The sequence below is a fragment of the Anoplolepis gracilipes genome, chromosome 6, assembly GCF_047496725.1.
Source record: "Anoplolepis gracilipes chromosome 6, ASM4749672v1, whole genome shotgun sequence".
Taxonomy (NCBI): domain Eukaryota; kingdom Metazoa; phylum Arthropoda; class Insecta; order Hymenoptera; family Formicidae; genus Anoplolepis; species Anoplolepis gracilipes.
Window position 1 is genome coordinate 5,605,499 of NC_132975.1, and position 18,808 is coordinate 5,624,306.

The 18,808-nt window shown below is 35.9% G+C and overlaps 1 protein-coding gene across 7 annotated transcripts in view; it reads right to left on the reverse strand.

Annotated features, from left to right (window-relative positions):
* Positions 1-18,808, reverse strand: part of LOC140666496 (uncharacterized) — a 224,061-nt gene that overhangs the window by 130,774 nt on the left and 74,479 nt on the right. For 2 of the 7 annotated variants that reach the window (XM_072893745.1, XM_072893746.1), the window contains exon 1: positions 613-2,294. The exons of 4 other annotated variants lie outside the window; for them this stretch is intronic. In XM_072893745.1, the coding sequence (XP_072749846.1) occupies positions 613-620 (8 nt within the window). In that variant the 5' untranslated portion in view covers positions 621-2,294. Of the gene's footprint in view, positions 1-612; positions 2,295-18,808 lie in introns of those variants that run through there. One more of the 7 variants, XM_072893747.1, reaches the window with a different exon arrangement.

The following is an 18,808-nucleotide window of genomic DNA, read 5'->3' on the forward strand; positions in this document are numbered from 1 at the left end:
TACGGTGATTTCCCGCTCAGAAAAGCCGCGTGTACGGTTCGTCGTTCGGCTGGAAGCTGGCCAAATGCACTTAGCCTTCTATCAGAACCCCTGCGCCCCCTTCCTATAAGCGCCCGCCTGCCTGCATTGAACAAGCTAGATAATCTTTATATTTACTGCCGGAAAGATACGACCAGCATATCTAGGGGTACCCTCGCGGCCAGTCGACTGGCTTTTCGCACATAAACACAAAAACAGGAAAACTTTCGTAAAAGCCTTCGCGACCGGCGACTTTCATCCAGAAAACTCGTCTTTCGGCGTCTGCCCGCGCATCCCTTTTCTCGCCGACAAAAGGTCCGCGCAAACACGAGAGACGCTCACTGAATCGTAAAGAGAATCACAATAAGAGCGCGCTTTAAAAAGAAAAATGCGGAACGCGTATTAAATATTTTTCTCTTGCTTTGTGCTCAAAATGGAACACCTAAGAAAAAAGTCATGCAAGGAAGAAATTCGGTCTTCAAATAGATAAGAGAGATATCAGGAGAATTATAATGACTTCAACGTTCTCGAAATATTCACTAGAGTTTTTAATTACAGCATATTTCTATCAATATTTTTCTACCATATACATACCTACTCATTAAAAAAAAAAAAAGATGAACGGAAACGAGAAGGTGGAATAATGGCCACACACCAGGTCGCAACGAAAAGAGAAAATTTCAGATAAAAGCAATATCTAAATAGTAACCGGAGAAGACCATCTCCCACGGCAGCACGCCGAGTACTGAGTGTTATGTTTCCGTTGACGTTTATTTGGCCGATTTAGGTGTTTACCAAACGAGCGGTGTCGCGTACAGTGAGGGCATATAAATATTTTCGGTACTCCAACGATGATTTGTTTTCCAACGTGAGGCGAACTAACACGTAGAAAAAAAAACAATATCTGCCCGCACGCGTTGAATCGCACGAGACGACATCACGGCCGACTTATTTTTCTGTAACTTTTTCTTTTCCAACGAATAAATAGATGACGTAGCGGCAATATCGTCTCGTCATCAATTGATGGAAAAATGTGACTTTCTAAAATTATGAATCTATTTCTTGTCTCTCGGCCATATATGTGTACATCAAAATATGCGTTTATTAAGAGCATGTTATTTCTTTAAAATTAAAATATGTGTCGCATAGAATTGTCGAATATATTGCGCGATTAAAGAAGCGAGAGGACAAATTGTATGATAAGTTTCGCTCTTATCATCGAGAGTTCACCGCGATTATCGCGAGGAGCAAAGGTCTCGAATAACAATAACGACGAACAACGAGCTTCGTCTCGCGGTTATGCGCGTTTTATCTTAATTTTTGCCGACTTCAATTTAAATGTAATCGTCCTTTTTTTTACAGTCGATCTATTTAACGACGGACGCTGCGATGGGGCACGAGTGCCAAGGAAAAGACTCTGTTAGGGATATTACCGTAAGAACCGGGACTCGAGAGTAAAAAGCCCGTTCTTCGGTGCGACAAAGAGGGAAAAGAGAATGGCAAATGAAACGCGACACTTATAATCTTTCCTATCTCGCTTTTTAACCTCCATCCGGACCATCCACCTCGCGATGTCTTTCTATTACGCGCATTCCACCTGCTTATTTTCCGCCGACTTTAATTTCACTCGACGCGATGTCAAGAAAAAAAATAAGCGTAAATTGAAAAAAAAAAAGAAAAAAAACGCATACAAAATTGAAAAAATAATCTATTTCATTCAAGATAAATTGAGGAATCTCGCAGAACAATACTGTGTAATGATAAAAATTTTATTTCCCCGACGAACAATTTCCTCTTGTCAGCTAATATTAATTATCTGATTTCTAATTTTGCGTGTGCGCAAGCGAATCTGAAGTTCAATGCATTGAAAGGCGTATCGCCACGATGCGACCAATAATCTGTCTTCTGCAGAAATTGCCTGTCGTAGAAATTAATTCTGTCTCGACTGAGCGAATAATTCCAATAACTCCGGTTCACGAACAAAGTAAAATTATAGGTAGGTACTTTTAAGGTAAAACGCGGGCGAAATATCATTATATCCCATAAACGCCGAGTAGTAAATGTAAAAGACAGAATACAAGAATACGCTAAGACATGCATGTTAATTCGGACGGATAAAGTACGTAGACGGAGGAGTTAATATATCTAACAGAAAAATGCGTGAATTTTCAATGAACAGAACAAAGTGTATACGCAACAACTTCATTCATTATTAATAGCGACACAGTGTACGCGCGGAAGGATACATATATAATTGAAGTAAGATACATACATTATTGAAGTAAGAATAGCGCAATCGCTAAACAGGTGTTGTATCGTATCGCTGAGAGAGAAATGCGGTAAACGTACCTGTAACAAAAGAAAAATCAACAATCAAATAATTTGTTCATGTACGATACATCTCTTTCGTACGTATTAAATTAATTTGTTACAGTGCAATGAAACAAATACATTTTGCGATTGTTTGCATATGAAAGAAAATCTGAAATAAAACTTTCACTGCTTATCAAAGAGATATTTTTTCTAGAAATGTCATAATTGCAATAATAATAATAATAATAACAATAATAATAATACAACTAATGTTAATTTGAGAATAAAAATCCAAATTTTTCTTTTTATTTTTTTTATGTTTTTTTCCCTTATCAAACATTTTTTCCAAAATTTTCTCGCCTCGTAATTATTACAGGATTTTATTTTAGCATTAACCCTTTGAGTCACGAATTTTTCTAATTGTCAGTATTTTCTAAAATTTGGCAAATAAGGGTTTTTGGGGTCGCTGATTAATTCAAGATAGCGGATCCAATATGGCAGACGAAATTTTACTTCCGTCATATTGAATCCCTATATTAAATTTTGGAAATTAAATTTTCTTTCCTTTAGATTCAGATTCTGCGATCTGAAAAAACCTTCAGAGAAAAAATTCAAAACAGAATACTGTTACTTTTAATTTAGAACAGAAAATATTGTTTTTTATCAAGAAAAGGAGGATTTAACAAAAACAACATGATGGAAAATTCTAAAAAAATTCTGAAAAATACTTTAGAGTGTACTAAGATTATGAAAAAATTGCCGTATTTATTGTCATAATAGATTAGTAGAAAATGCATTTTTTCGTAAAAAAGTACTAATTTTGACTGTTTGTTTATATATGGTATTTTTGCAATTAACAATTAATGACTGTTGATATTTTTTTACACTTATTGATGTTCTAGAGACTCTGTGGAAACAAAAAATCCGGTATTTGTTGATAAAAAGGTAGTTAAAACAATAAAAACCTAGGAAAAAAAAAGTGGGTCTCTGGGTGACCCGCTGTGATTCAAAGGGTTAAAAATGCATGCAATACAAAGTTAATAAAATCCAAAGCTATCCTAAAAAAAAAAAAATTACAATTCAGGTTACACGATACGTCGCACGATAGTAACTATGTCGCGATCAGATTTCAACAGCTCTCTCTCCACGTGAACGTCCTACCACATCTCTTCTCTTTACTGCAAGACTAAAGAATGCAATCGGCGTAGTGAGGACATCGGCACCTCCTGCGTCTAGATAAATATGCCTTCTTGTAGAGGAAACGGAAAGAGAGCGAAAACTTTTCTCGCACGAATGAAGAGAAGGAGTGAACAAGCATCTTGGCGTATTCCGGCAGCCCTTTTCTCCTCCGTCCAAGTTTCAGCGGGTTTGCCCCACCAAGGCAAAGTGGAAAATCTCTTTTGTAAGCCCGCGCGTGTTTCCACTTCTCGCTCTTTCTCTCGCTCGCTTATTTTAATATTTGAGCAGGCGAGCTTCCGTGGAAAAAGCGTTGAAAGCACCGCTAAAAGGGACTTTGAACACGCCTCCAACTGACTGCTGGCTCTATGCAAGTTTGCGTGTCTGTATCTAAACGTGGAGTGTCTACCTACACCATGTGCGGCATGAACGCTCGTGACATGGCCGCGTGTAATTTCAAATTCATGGAAATGAGGCCGTAGATCGCGACGAAAAGCCGGGACCGCCACCTTTTCCTCTCCCGGGGTTCTGCCGAGTTCCGTCTACATCGGTATTCCCGGACGAATGTGTGTCGAAAATGCACGTTTGTCGCGCACGGCGAAGAATCGATTCTATCACAGCAGGTAAAATGTCACGGATTTTCGGCGATATTGACTTTCCGATCGCTGTGCGATGCGCGCGTTTTCTATCGGATTGTAAAAAGTGACTGAGCGTGTAATGAGCCCGAGCCCGTTCGAGCGTATTGCTCCGATAAATGTATCCTTTAAAGTTCTAAACGCGGAGAGAATAGCAAGAACGCTACATTCGATCTCTTATGCCGATCACGTAAAAAGTAAAGGTGCATGAAAATGAGAAATGTCAAGCGAATCGCGAGACTTGCTAATTTTCTTGAAAAAAGTATTTTAACTCGATAAAATGTAAATATAAATATAAATAGTAATAATGCAAAAAAATTATCCAACGTGCTCTTGAAAAGAAAAAAAAAAGAAAAAAACGAAAGAAATCCAATGACAGATTTAGATGCAAATTACATACAAATCAAATTTATATATTTTTATTTTTATTCATTTATCTCCGTTTATAAATCCATTATTGAATATATCCTGTTATTTATTTCGTTGTAGTATCGGATAATCCCTGAGGGAAAAGATGAAGCGGAAAAATATGATAACCAAGGCGAACGAGTTATCGAAAAAATGCGCGGTTCTCCGGATGCGCTGACACAATTTGCAAACGCGCGTCGCGCGTTATCATTCCATATTTTCTTCATTTTATTCGCCATCGCATTTGCATATACATATTTATGCCGGCGTGCGAGCACGAGCGGCGGGCGCCTTCAACGCGAGCATAAAACGGCGTGTAACTCCGACGAATAATTCCATTAAATTACGAGCAGGAGCGGGTTGGCTGGCTGGCTGGCTGGCTGGTTGGTTGGTTGGTTGGTTGGTTGGTTGGTTGGTTGGTTGGTTGGTTGGTTGGTTGGTTGGTTGGTTGGTCGAAGGCTTGCGCGCGAATGCAATAACATTTATACATCGTCTGCCCAAGCAAGGGTAGGTAGGGCCCAGGGAGGTAAGGGCAACATCATGACTCAGTTGGTTTCTTCCTGCGGATCCGCGACCGCGGAAACATCGGATCCGAAATACAAGATGCTAATTGCTAAACCGGAGGATGTATACCAGATTCAGCCCAGCTTATCCTCCTTATACCGAGGCGCTTTCTACCGGGGGTCACCCTCCTTCTCTCATTCTCTTTCTCTCTCGCTCTCGTTCGCAATTCTCCCTTCGCGTTGAAACCGCTGAATATTCAAACTTTGTCGTGGAAAGAGCGATAAACGCGAACTCAAGCGATCGCGGTGGCGCGTCTCTCCTTTCCGCTTCTCATAGAAAATAAAGGATTGACTCCTGATTCGTTCGTACGCTCGAATGCCACAGTTGTAGAAGTTTTGCGTAATTTGCCCGATTCGCTCATCGAATAACCAATGTCAAGTAATCGAAATCAATACATAGTTCGGCTTAATTTATCTGGATAATCCGCGCGCGATTTACCTTTCACGTTGCATCGGCTTATAAGCACATGCTACCGATTGAAAATTCGCTTTATTCCACCGGCGAAACAATATTATCGCGATAATTGGCTGACATTTAATGGGAATATTCGATTGTATTTTCGATTGTTAACAATGCTCGTCCCGTAGTATATGTCCACGTAGCGCGCGTGTAATTAAGGTCATTATAACAATACACCGATAACAATGATAATAATATTCCGATAACAAAAATAATAACGGCAGCATATAATAAAAAAAGATGTGAGTAGCAAAATAAAAAAATGTAACACTATAACGAAAAAGTGTCATTTTTTTTTTTTTTCTTCAAAAAAATATAATATTTTCATAAAATACAATTCTCTAAAATAATGCACTGTACAAATCTTTTTCACGTAATTAATGCATTGTATTTAATGCTTTTTATTTTATTTCACACACACACATACATACATTATATTTATATATTGAAAATATAATAAAATAAAGTTGTTTAGCCTGTGTCTCAACTAATCTTGCGATATTTTCCTTCGTAACGAACGACAGGAACAAAAATGGTCACAGCATACTTAATGACGGCTCGACTGGCTTCGAGAATCGTGCGTTTTATTGTCGGACATTTTTCGGTGCTGGAACTCGCGTGACCTTGCGAGTCGCAAAACAACGTTCGCCGATGGTAAGAAAAGCACGGCCGGTTATATCCCCAACGCGAGAAACACGCATCTCGTTAAGTAAGAACAAGCGCCGCAAAAGGTACGTACGATTCCTCTTACGGCCTTTAGGGGGAATGAAGCCCTAAGAACTTTAAGGACTCGCGCGGTTCGTGGAAGGCGTTGTAAGAAAATAATTTCTTGCCGGCTGCGCGACGGCACAGAGAGATTCTCGTCATAATTTTCACCATAACAAAGTCATTACTCGTCGCACAAAGTGAACATATACTCGTTGTGGTGTGATAAAAATAAACCGCGTCAGAGAAACTGCGCACTTTTACAGCTGTTTCGTCTAGAGCACTATTTTTAATTAATATAAAATGTTAAGCTACATTTTTTTGTTAAAAATGTCATTTTTTATTAAGCGGATTTAAAAACGATGTAATCGTTATCTTTAAGAATTACGAAATTAAACATTTCCAAAGATAATTGATTTTCGTGTTATCGCGTGGCAAAATTTTCCGACGATTTTGCACGTTCCTGTGAAGCTATTACACATTTGTGCGCGTAATCGTATTTGATCGTGCCCCATCGTCGATCCAACAAATTATCACTAATAGCTGGTATAAAGTGCACGAGGGTTCTCAACCCGCGGCCAATGCGTGGGCGTTGCGTAGGCATCGCATTATGCAAGCAAATTACTCGATCGTAGAAACTACCGCTCCTGGTGATACAATACGACGTCGACGTCGTTTAGGATCAGATAAACGACGCAGCAAACTTAATGCCTCGTCCGCTCGAGGACCACGTTTACGTCAGAAAAATTTATCGATCCGGACGCGCCTCAAATGGATATACGTAAGACACTTATGTACATGTCTCGAGAAAAATTCACGTCATTACGAACCGCTTTCGCGAAATAATGCTTCTAATAAAGTTTTACGCAAACAATTCAATTTTAAATTACTGCGTGCGTGTTTTACAAAGTATTATATTTATAAACTATTTTAAGAATTATAATATACACTACGCAAAAAAAATTTAAGTTCCAACCTCCTTAAAAATAATCAGAACAAGATCAATAAAACAGCGTTTCAAAGCTTGAAGTTTCTAGTTTTAGAATCTTTAAAATGAATTTCAATTCCTTTTATTCGTTACAAAATTACATTTTAAGAAAGCCACGTCTGTCCTATTCAACAAATTTTTCAAAAGTTTGTCCAAGAATATCGAATTAAAAAGAAATCCTAGCACGATTTCATTAATTGCGTGTTAAAGAGCAGAGTTTTAGCTTTAATTTCCTTTTTTAACGAATGTTTTATGACTTTTTTTCGGCAAGATATTCATTATTAAAGCAAAATCGAGCTATTGGCTTTGAACGCTTATAACTAGTGAAGAAATGATCGTACAATAATCATTAATTTAAGTTTTTAAAATGTACAGAAAAAAACTTAACACTTTGGCCTTTTGTACAAAAAACTAGAATGTTTTTTACTTGTAAATGTTGTAGAGTTCATGAAAATTTTAGCGTTTTTTCGTAAACTTTGATTAATTTAAATAAAAAAAGATAAAAGTGCAATTTTTACTTTGATTTTTAAGTAATAATTACATTTTAAAAATGAATAATGATTAACAAAACAATAATCGCATTTTAAAGTGTTAACTTTTCCCTTTAAATTGCTTTTGTAATGATTATTAATTTTAATTTTATAACGAAAGAATTGAAATTCATTTGAAGATACTAAAACTAGAAACTTCAAATGCTTTGAAATGCTTTTTTATTAAGCTTATTCCGATTATTTTTAAGCAATTTGCAACTATTTGAAAATCGACCTTCTTTTATATAAAAGAAAGTGGCGTTTAATTTTTTTGCGTAATGTATTTGATACATATTTACGTTACGTTTAATTAATTACTACATCGTTACCTTGAATTGAATAAACGATTTAATTGATATATCCAAGATTAAATTGCTTGAAGATAAGATGCATCATAAGAGAGTCAATTACGTTTCCATCCATGATATCGCGAGGCATCAGTCTATATTTCTACGCATCTCTACTTTTTAGTACACATTATTTTTGAAAGATTTTTCTTAAAAATGAATTAACTCAAACTACGAACTATCAACTGTGCTAGGGCAATCTCGAGATCTCTATGGCGTCGCTGATTGAAAATGACGTTACACGATTGAAACCGCTAATCTAGGCGAAAATTGCTTCCGAGACCGCAGATAGAGTAACGCGCGGGCGCGCGATCGGAGCGAGAGGCACTACTGTCAACGGCAGACCGACCGGTCTCACACGCGAAGAGAGATTAGTCGCAAACGCGTTTGTAATGCCGTGTAAATCCCTGCGATTCGTCGTAAGTCCATTAACAGTGTCGGTGGAACACGACCGCCGGCGATGCACCGGTCGGAATACCATTATCAGCGCGGTAAACAAGTTTCTCCACGGCGTTTCTCCCTCGACGAAATCGAGTTGTCCGACAGATTTCCAGTTATCGCTTCCTGGCCGCGTTCCAAATCCACGCCGCGATATCCTCACGGCAGGGAGAGACACCATTACCATCGGCGATCTTCGCCGATCGACCGCGGCGAAAAAAAAAAAAAAAAAAAAAAAAAACAAACGTGCGTTCTTTTGATCGATTACAATTTTTCAGCGCCCACTATCCGTATAGATTGACGACTTCTCTCTACCGTTCCTGCCTTTTTTACTCACCGAGATTCGATCAGAGATTCATTAACTTTTTGTTGGATCGGATATTGAACAAAGATCGCTTCGATTATTCTGCGCGCGAAAAAATAATAGCTTAAATAAAACAAGGAAAAAATAAAGGCAAAATGACAAGGACAAATATTTACAATAACGTTTACTTGGCAAATAAACGTGGAAGATAATAGAGCTTCCATTCATGGTTCCTGCAAGATTTTACTTTAGGCTTTTCACATTTCTTAAAAGAAAAAAAAAAAAAAAAAAAAAAAAAAACGATAATCCAACTATTTCTGAAAATTTCACAAATGTTTTTGCTATTTTATCCAGCCTTCATATATGATAGATTATCAAAAGCAATTTTCCATTCCGTAGTAACATGTTCGAAATTAAAAACATTTCATTCTCGCAGATTGACCATCCGTTCTATATCGGAAAAGTTATAAAACGAAACTCCTCTTCTCCGACATGTACGAAATAAAAATCAAGCGCAGCCCGAAATAAAATAATAAACTGTTCAACGCAAGAATCTCCAATATTGCAAAAATAAAAAATTCGACTTTCATGAAATCAAGTTATTTCGCGGATTTTCAGTTATTGTTCCTTAGCTTCATTCCAAATATATCGTCGATGCGATATCTCTGCATCTTCTATCGTTGCAAAATTTTAATAATGATCACAAATAAATCACAAAGAGCCATACTCTTCTATAAAGATTATAATTATAGTTAAAATTACACCGACTAAATAATTAAAATTCAATTTCATCCGTAGAAAAATTTCGGCAATGGCGAATTCATTTTTGCTGAAAAACAGAATTCCTAGCAATGCTTTCGCACGATTCGCGAATAATTAAATTACTATTTTAATGAGTCACGTTAAAAATTTATATTCTTGCGCCGCGTGAAAGAGCGAGCCTAAATTGCGTTTGGTGAATAAGAGATAAAAATAGTCTCGCTAATTACATTTAACGAGCAAAAGGCGACATATGCCGGGCAAAACGCACAGGTCCGACAGAGAGAGGTTAGCCATGATTTTCCTGCATTACAGTAAATATGGAAAGCAAATTGCAGCGTAATTGCATGCGTTATTAAACGGCGACTCGAGACATTGTGACGCGACAGGCAGCTCGTTTAAAGTTTCTCTTTCGTTCCGTACAACAATGACGTCTTCGCGACGAAGGAACCTAACCACCGCGCGTTGTCTCAACCTCAAAGTGTACACACGCCTTTAATCCAGAACGACGCAATTACACGGCTAATGAAGGAACTTTCTCCGAGAAGGTTATCTTCCACGTCCGCGAGACGCCAAGACGCCATTGACGAAAGTCACTAAACTCTTCTCTTTATCGTAACGGAGCATCGCCAGCTATGCAGTCATCCCTTATTTTTACGATCTCATCTACCCTTCTTTTAGCTATCATTAAACCTCAGTCGAGAATAACTTTTCTTCGGGGGAAAAAAAATTCATTTCAGAATTAACATATTTTAAAAGTTATGGTCGAATTGATATTAATTTATACCAATGTTTCAATCGAGCCATTCTTAAAAGCTGCGAATCTTCATTATTTCATCGTGTCATTTTATATTACCATTATAATTATCATTAAACATACAATATTAATATATAAATATACATATATTTCATATTTTTTTTTTTTTTTTTTTATTTATGTAAGTATAATCACATTTGAGTCAGATTTCGGCAAGATTAATAGAAATCTACAAGACTGCGTATTATGATTTGTAGAGTTTATGTATTCAAACATTTTAATGCCGTAGCTGTCACGCGATGGGAACCACTGTTTGAAACTGGCAGACTTAAATGGATATGAGAGCGACAGTATGAAATGAGACCGACCTTGTGGGTGAGGAGCCAACCTGAATTTAATCCTTCGGGGCCGTGTTATCCCGAGATTATACCGGACAGACAAATAACAGTAATAAAAACGCGATGCGGTAGCCTTCGCGTTTTCTGACGTGCACACGTGTGCACACGTACGTTAATCCGTGGAATGGCAATTAAGTCTCTTGCATCAGATTTTCTCCATTTGAACGTTTTTACGCGAGTTCGTTTATATTAAATTATTATTTTCTTTTTTTACCGCAAAGCAAATGATGTAAACCTGTAACGTAATAAATATATATGTAATCAATATAATATATGAAAATTGAATTCTCTCTCTTTTATATAAGAAGAGAAAACTTATACATTAATTCACATAAATTTACGGTTAGTAGAATTCATTGAATCCACGACTCTAGAAAATCTTTATATTGCCTATTGAGATATACGTACAGTTCATTTAACAGCAATCTGGATAAAGAAAGAAGTCGAGTAAGTTCATAGCTAATTAATATAAACGAGCGCCTTTCTGACTCATGAAGATAAGCATCGCAAGATATGTATTACATTCCCTTTTTTGTCTAGTAAGATCGTGTAGTTATCATTTCTATCGTGTATATTCTTTTACATTTTCATCTTACTCATAAAATAGCGAGAATACGAGAATTAACGGTTTCCATCTTCAAATATACATGTACACGCTTAAAAATTTAATATAATAATAGTATACAGTTAAGATGGCATTCTCTAATACTAATTTTATTGACACGATAAACATTTTACAATTTTTTCTAATACGATATATACATTTTGTATTTTATAGTTTAAAAAATTTTAATTATGATATTAAATCAAATAAAAATGAAAAATTATTTCGTAAATAATGGAAAGTACGAAAAGAATGCGCAAACTGGAGAAAAAAATATTATACACAGATTATATACAGATTTTATGCTATAAAAAAATAATCTTGCTCGTTTGGCAAGGATATTGTAGCTTGTTATCGATATTGCCTTATACTAAGTGATTTCGCTCGTCGATAACAAAAACGCGAAAACCATTTCTCTTACCGGCTACAAATTTCCGATTATCGTGGAAAAAAAATTTTAATATTCGTCGTGGACACAACACAGAATAAACAGCATAAGCGTGACAGTCAACGATATAGTGCCCGCCCAGTTAACCATAAATATTTAATTAATAACCGCAAAGTAAAGTGAAAATTTGCATAAAGCTGGCAAGTGTCCGGCGTGTGAAATATATTACGAATATTCTTGAAACGTGTTTCGTATCGCTTTTGAATTTTTAATTTTTCTAATTTCACTCAACTTTTCCCCTGCCCCTCCGAAACAGCACATAAATGTCTTTGTATTATTATAAATATTAGGCAATAATAGAAATTCTATGCAGACAATCTTCAAAAAGCCTGGCGCGATAAAATCGCAAAATAAAACGGCTTGTCTGCAATTTATTTAATCGCAAAGTATTAAAATAAAATTATAATCATCATCAACTTTATGCACTATTCCAAAGTAACGAACGAGTATAAAAGATAAATTGAGAATTTAATCACCGTTGGTCGTTTCATGTCAAATGTCGTAACGGAGATTTCAATTGCGAAAGCTACTGCTTGCAATAGAACAATTTAAATTCTTTACATAGCGGATACAAAGATCCACATGTACTCTGTAATTTATTCCGCGTGTTAACCCCTTTTTATTCCCGCAACGGACGAACGTGTAGCTTTAATAACAAGGTGTCCGCAATGTCTAAACGAAAGACCACTTTCGAAATATTCAAATCAGGCTTCGTGGAAGCGACACGCACGGCCGACGTATAAATAATTATAGCAGTGACGAATAATTTATACGTAAACGTACGGACCCGCGGCTAATCGGTACGTTCGTTCGCCCCTCGATTGGTATAATAATCTAACGTTATCCACATCAATCGACAGTTTTCTCTCTATCGTGCTACAAAAAGAAAATTTACGCTTGTACGCTGCCAACGAACTGTAATTATCGATTAAACCCAATCGCAACGTAACTAAAAAATTAAGAATGTATAAGAGAAGTTATAATTACTTCATTCAGCTTTTGCGTGTATCCCTTGTAAATTATCGGCTAAATAGATTAAACTATCACCGCGAATAATACATAAATACGTTTCACACCAGTCGGTATTTTCTTTAATGGAATTTTATTTAAATAAATTATTTTTTCCATCTCTCTGTGAAACAGAAAACATGTATAATCAATAAAAAATTTAGTTAAGTTTATATATATATATATATATATAAACATATATATCATAAGAGGAAAAATTATTTTAATTTTTAAAAAATTATTTCATTTTAATTTAATATAAAAAAATGGTTGTTTGACATAATACAGAAATTAGGGAAGTATGATACAGGCGTCACGATAAATCGTAAATGCGGTTACATAAGATTAGGCGAATCGGACACGGTATAAGGAAGCGGCTTAAACTATCTTTATAGTGTGTGTAGAGTTGAATGCTATTTTAGGGTTAAGGATCCTCATTAGATAATTCCCCGCTGTCCATCCATTATAGTGGATCCCAAACATCATGGGCGGTCTTTGAAAAATGCTAAAAAATATAGAAAGAAACAAGCTGGTATCGAAAGTAATCAAATTAAGGGATTTTTATATCAGTACCATAATCATAAGGTAGAATCCTCGTTATAGTCCAAATGAATATATGGTTTCTATGTAATTACTTAAGCAGAATAGTTCTTATTTAAAACAGAATTTTTTTCTATCAATTTCATTACATACAATATTATTAACTGATTAATCGGCTTCCCTCATTAAGCTAAAGTAATATAATTACATTATTATTAATAACATAAAGTCATTATCTGTTCCCTGCTAATTAGCTAAAATAAAATTAAATCTGTCACAAGTAATATGGCAAATATTACAATAAAAGTTAAAATCTAAGATTAATTTAAAAAAAAAAAAAAAATAATATTTAAGTAACAATAAATAATAATATTAAATTGCTGCCAATTAACTGATAGAAATGAATTTAAAAAATCCCTAGAATATTTTATAATAGATTTTGTTAATAAAATTTTTTTGTCAAACAAAATAAAGGTGTCAGAGTGTTACAAAATATAACGGTAATAAAATTACCTATAAAATGACCCAAGATGTGCTCAAGAAGGCAGTTTACTTCAACGGATAGAATTGATTTTTCAGCAAGATGCCCGCTTTTCGCGCGCAGCCTTTTACACATGGTCGAAAGGTCGTATAACGAAGTTACGAGGGACGAGAGGCGGATTAGACAAAGGGCTAAGTAGTTCTGGCGAAAGACGAGTTGGCACTGGGCTAGATTGTTCCGCGCAGGGGTTACAAGGGGAAAGGAATGAAGTGGACAGGGGTGGACGGATCCAATTATACCCCTTACAATAGGATTAGCCCACCGCCGTGCTCGTTCTAACCTCAACGAGCAAAAAGGTGAGGCGAGAGTCTATATACCACGTGCACGAAACCTTGCCGTGAGGCAGCAATGTCTTATCGAGCTTGTCCGCTGGGTACCATTATGTCCTTGATCTCTCCTATCACGACATTAGCCAGTGATCGATCGTCGAAAGGGAAACAAATCTGATCCTCCATTTAGGATAGAGTTGGCGCTACGTCCACCCTTTCGCTCGTCTTACCCTCTTAAACGTAATTCTTCTAATTTAAAGTGAATAATATTTTTTAATTTCAGAAAAATTAACTCTTTTAGTTGGTTAAAAAAATTTTTTTTTAATTAAAATCAAATTTTTCAAACTATAACATTTGTAGCTTCGGTAATGTCAAAAAGAAATGAAATATAAATCATAATCAGTTGCAAATCTGCATCCTGGGATTCGGGAATAAAAAAAAAAGTACAAAATCAAGAAACTCACCACGCTCGGGGGTAAATCTCTTCGAGACAAATATAAACGGAGGAAAAATTTTAATCTTTCCTTCAGGAAAACGAAGAATATTTTCGTACCCTTCAATAATCTATAGTTTGTCACGCCCCACACCACGCTATTCCGAGTGTTGTAGGGGCAAAGAAGCCACTCCGACAGATGTTCGACTGCTTGAGAGACGCTCTAGAAGAACTGGTAGTCTTTTACCGCCGATGTTCTCGTATACCACTCGAGACTCTCGGAAAGGGTCTTAGAAAGAGACCCTGGAGGATAAATACGAAAATAATTATGACTCCTTCTCTCGATCGTTCAATATCGCAAATCTGTTTTGAAACCGGTTACTATGTTTTATTTAAAAGATAATGTGACAAAGTACAAACACGAACGTTCGATTTATGTAAAACGATTCAAATTTACAGAATTATTTTATGTATTATATTTATGAATATTTTAATAAATATTCGTATTCAATTATTTTCTTAATAAAACTGTTGACATATTAATAATTAATGTTTAAATATTAAATCAACAGCTTTCAGAGAACCAGCTTTAACGATGCGAAATAATAAAATCAAATAAAAATATATAATTTAAAAAAATAATTATTAAAATAATAAATATAAAAATCATACGATTGGAGATTTGATTTAAAAAAATAACAAAAAGATATTAGTGAAAGTTTTCGTGGTTATTTCCAATCACATTCCAATCTCACGTTATAAGTACGAAAATACGTATTCTGTGACTTTCAGCTAAAATAGTCATAAGTCTATAATTACCGCGAAATTTTCAATGGCTGAAAAGTGAGATGGTATTCTTCGAATTCAACCGGTGGCTATATTCGGCCGAGTTTAATCTTCACCCATAAATATGAATCATGGACCCGATGACAGTTCTAGAAATGAGTTCCGTCGAGACAAAATTTCTCTTGGCGAACGAAATGCGAAGCAGATTCTGCCGGAAATTGCGCGAGCGTTACAAGTTTCGTACTTTTTGTGACTTAAAGAAAAAATTGGAAAAGAGAAAGAGGGAAAGAAGGGAGGGAAAAAAAAAAAAAAAAAAAAAAAAAAAAGCGGAGGATGATGGAATCCTCTCCCTACATAGGACGTGTCGATTGATTGGCAGCCGCGGCAAAGACCTGTTATTAAGGTCAATGAGCTTAAAATGTTTCAACCGTCATGGTCTTTATGACATGGCCACTTTGCTTCACGCCAAATATCCACCTTTCGGCCGAATGCTGTCTCTTTTTCGCGCTCTTCCGTCAAACCACGGCGTTCCTCGATCTTTGTGAAAACGCTCGCACGGTAATTGCGCGTAATCACACCCGTTATAAACTCAAGTCGCGGCAGATGCACACTTTTTTTCCCCTCTTCGAGAGTTGCTCTTCACTCGTTTCAGCAGCATCTGCCACGTCTCCTCTCGTTCTTTCCCCGTCCAGAGACAGCTTCAGATGCATTTTTAAGAGATATTCACACATGCGATAAATCTGCATCATAATTTAAGAGCGTAAAATAATTTTGTTATACTGAGTTAATGCAAGAATTTGTAAAAGATAAAAAAAACAATAAGAAAGATCTCGGGTCAAATCATTACAAATATATATAGTATATCATTGGAAGAATACGATTAATTTGCAAGACGTAAATACATTTCTTTTGCTATTATTTTGTAAAAAAAGAAAAAAATAAAGTAATTTTAGTTAACCTTCACAACTCTATTTATAAAACAGCTGCCTCAATCTTCGCAAAGTGTATTCGCAAAAACGCATGTAGGAATGTAGTTGGATTGGATAAAAGCAATGTAGTAATACAAGGAAAAAATAATCGCTTGCAAATTTTTTTCCTCTATTAATAAGCAAGTAATTACTTTTTTGCAGAAACTCTTTTTATAATTTTATTGTAATTACGAGAGATTATCACTTCATCATTACTGTACGTAACAAAGTATAATTAAAACTTAGCGAATATCAATATTTATGACAATTGATAATAATTGGTCGCTTATCGACTTTGATCGATGTCAATTTCAATAATTATGCTGTAATCTAGAACGACTCTATATTTCGTAATAAATACACGCGTCATTTTTAACGAATAATTTTTCATACAAGATTTCAAAATTATTCTTAAAATTGTATTTTTTCTAGTGTAGTCATTTTATATAAGTAAAATATACGAGTTTAATTCGCACGAATACTTTCGTTTTCAGAAATACATTTGCAATTTCCATTGGAGCGTTGACAATAGCTGACGTTGACACTGTGGTACAGCGATAGATAGAAATTATACGTCGTCGGGACGACATTTAATACCTAGCTGATTATTAGGTCCTAGATCAATCGCTGTCAACCTCGCACCCTGCACCCGCCACGTCGGCTGTCTCGTCGGCAGATTAATTATTATCGGCGTGGATTATTACAGTCCACCGACAGGTATTTGGCGTGTTCCGCAAACATTGTTCGCACGTACCTCAATGATGTACGCCACAGGGATATCAAACCATTACGATAACATTACACGAGGCGTAAATCAAAAATAAATGTTCGCAACAATAAACTTGTGCGGAGATCAATTAAGTGTCGTAATCAACGTAACTAACTTCGACAATATCGAAGAGCGATATACATATATCGCGATTTCTATTTCAAAATAATGATTTGTAGACATATGTGAGTTGATTTCAAAAACTGAATTTGCATTTTTAGTTTAATAATTCATAAATATCAGCATATACAGATTTTCTTGAAAACATAGAGCATTATTGAAGTAATCGCGGCGTAATGCTGCTATGAATCTTACAGTTCTCAGACGAGACCTTGGTGTAAATTACTAGTAAATATTCATATCTACCAAGTTGCTGCGAAAGATATGTGCATAGCTTGGTCGACGCGCGTCACGTGAAACGAGTGATATTATGAACCGCGCGACTCGTCGGTCATCTCTCGACGCGCGCAATTAAAGTAACGCTATCCCCGCGTTATGATGCACAGGATTGCATTTGCATACGCGAGCGTCAAAGGGTCAAATCGAGTTACGAAGCCCAGCAGCGTTTTTACGCGCGCGCGACGAGACAACGAAACTCCGCGTCGAGTTACATAGATGCACAGAGAGAAGAGAAAGAGAGAGAAAGAGAGAGAGAGAGAGAGAGAGAGAGAGAGAGAGGGAGAGAGAGAGGATAGAGGGAGAGAGAATGCACCAAGAAACTCTTCGGGGCCGTCGTAATTTCTAGCTCTGGCGAGCTCTCCTCTGTATCCCGACACATCCTCGCGGTACCGCCATTACCACCCTACGACGTCCACTTTGCGCGTTTCTCCGCGCACCCTCGTCGCCATTCCCGCGTATAATTGCCCCATTTAGCGCCCGCTTTATCCTATTTTCCTTTCGGTTACATGCGGAACGATCCGCAACGCGCCCGACAATTTTGTTCATTAGCAAGGATTCGTTAATTGTTTCGGGGATGCAACTACAACTGCGAGCTCTTAAACGAAAAGCGAAAAAATTGTGATATTAACCATTAAACAATGTACTTAAAGAAGCGCTTCCTTAATTTAGGGTGTCTATTCAAATCTTGTAAAAAACATTCCCTTAAAATTCTCTAATTTTCCAGATATTTTGATGCAAAATTCCAAGTAAAAAGAATATTTTCAAGTCCTTTTCAAATACAACTTTTAATAGAATAAATTTTTTTATTATATGCGTGTTCTAATGTTTTTCATTCATACGAAGGAAAAATACAGAGCCTTTTAAGTTTCAAGTGCTGGATTTGTAAATGTAGCAAAAAAACCGTACAACTTTCATATAACATAAGCATTTTTTACTTGTATAAAATTTAATATTAATTAAATGTTAACAAGAATTAATATTTTAAAATAATTATATTTTAAATTAATATTTTAATATTAATTAAACAAATTGCCAAATTAAACGCTGGTCATATTTGGATAGTTCGATTAATGAAATTTCGTGTTATTCTGCAATCACTTTTAATTTTCAGACAGAGTTCTATACGATACGTCAAAATTAATAGAATATTTATTAAACAAATTTGATTTCGCTTGAAACGCCACATATATAAACACCGAAGTAAGATTGTTCTATCGAATTAAATGAGATTTCGTGTTATTTTT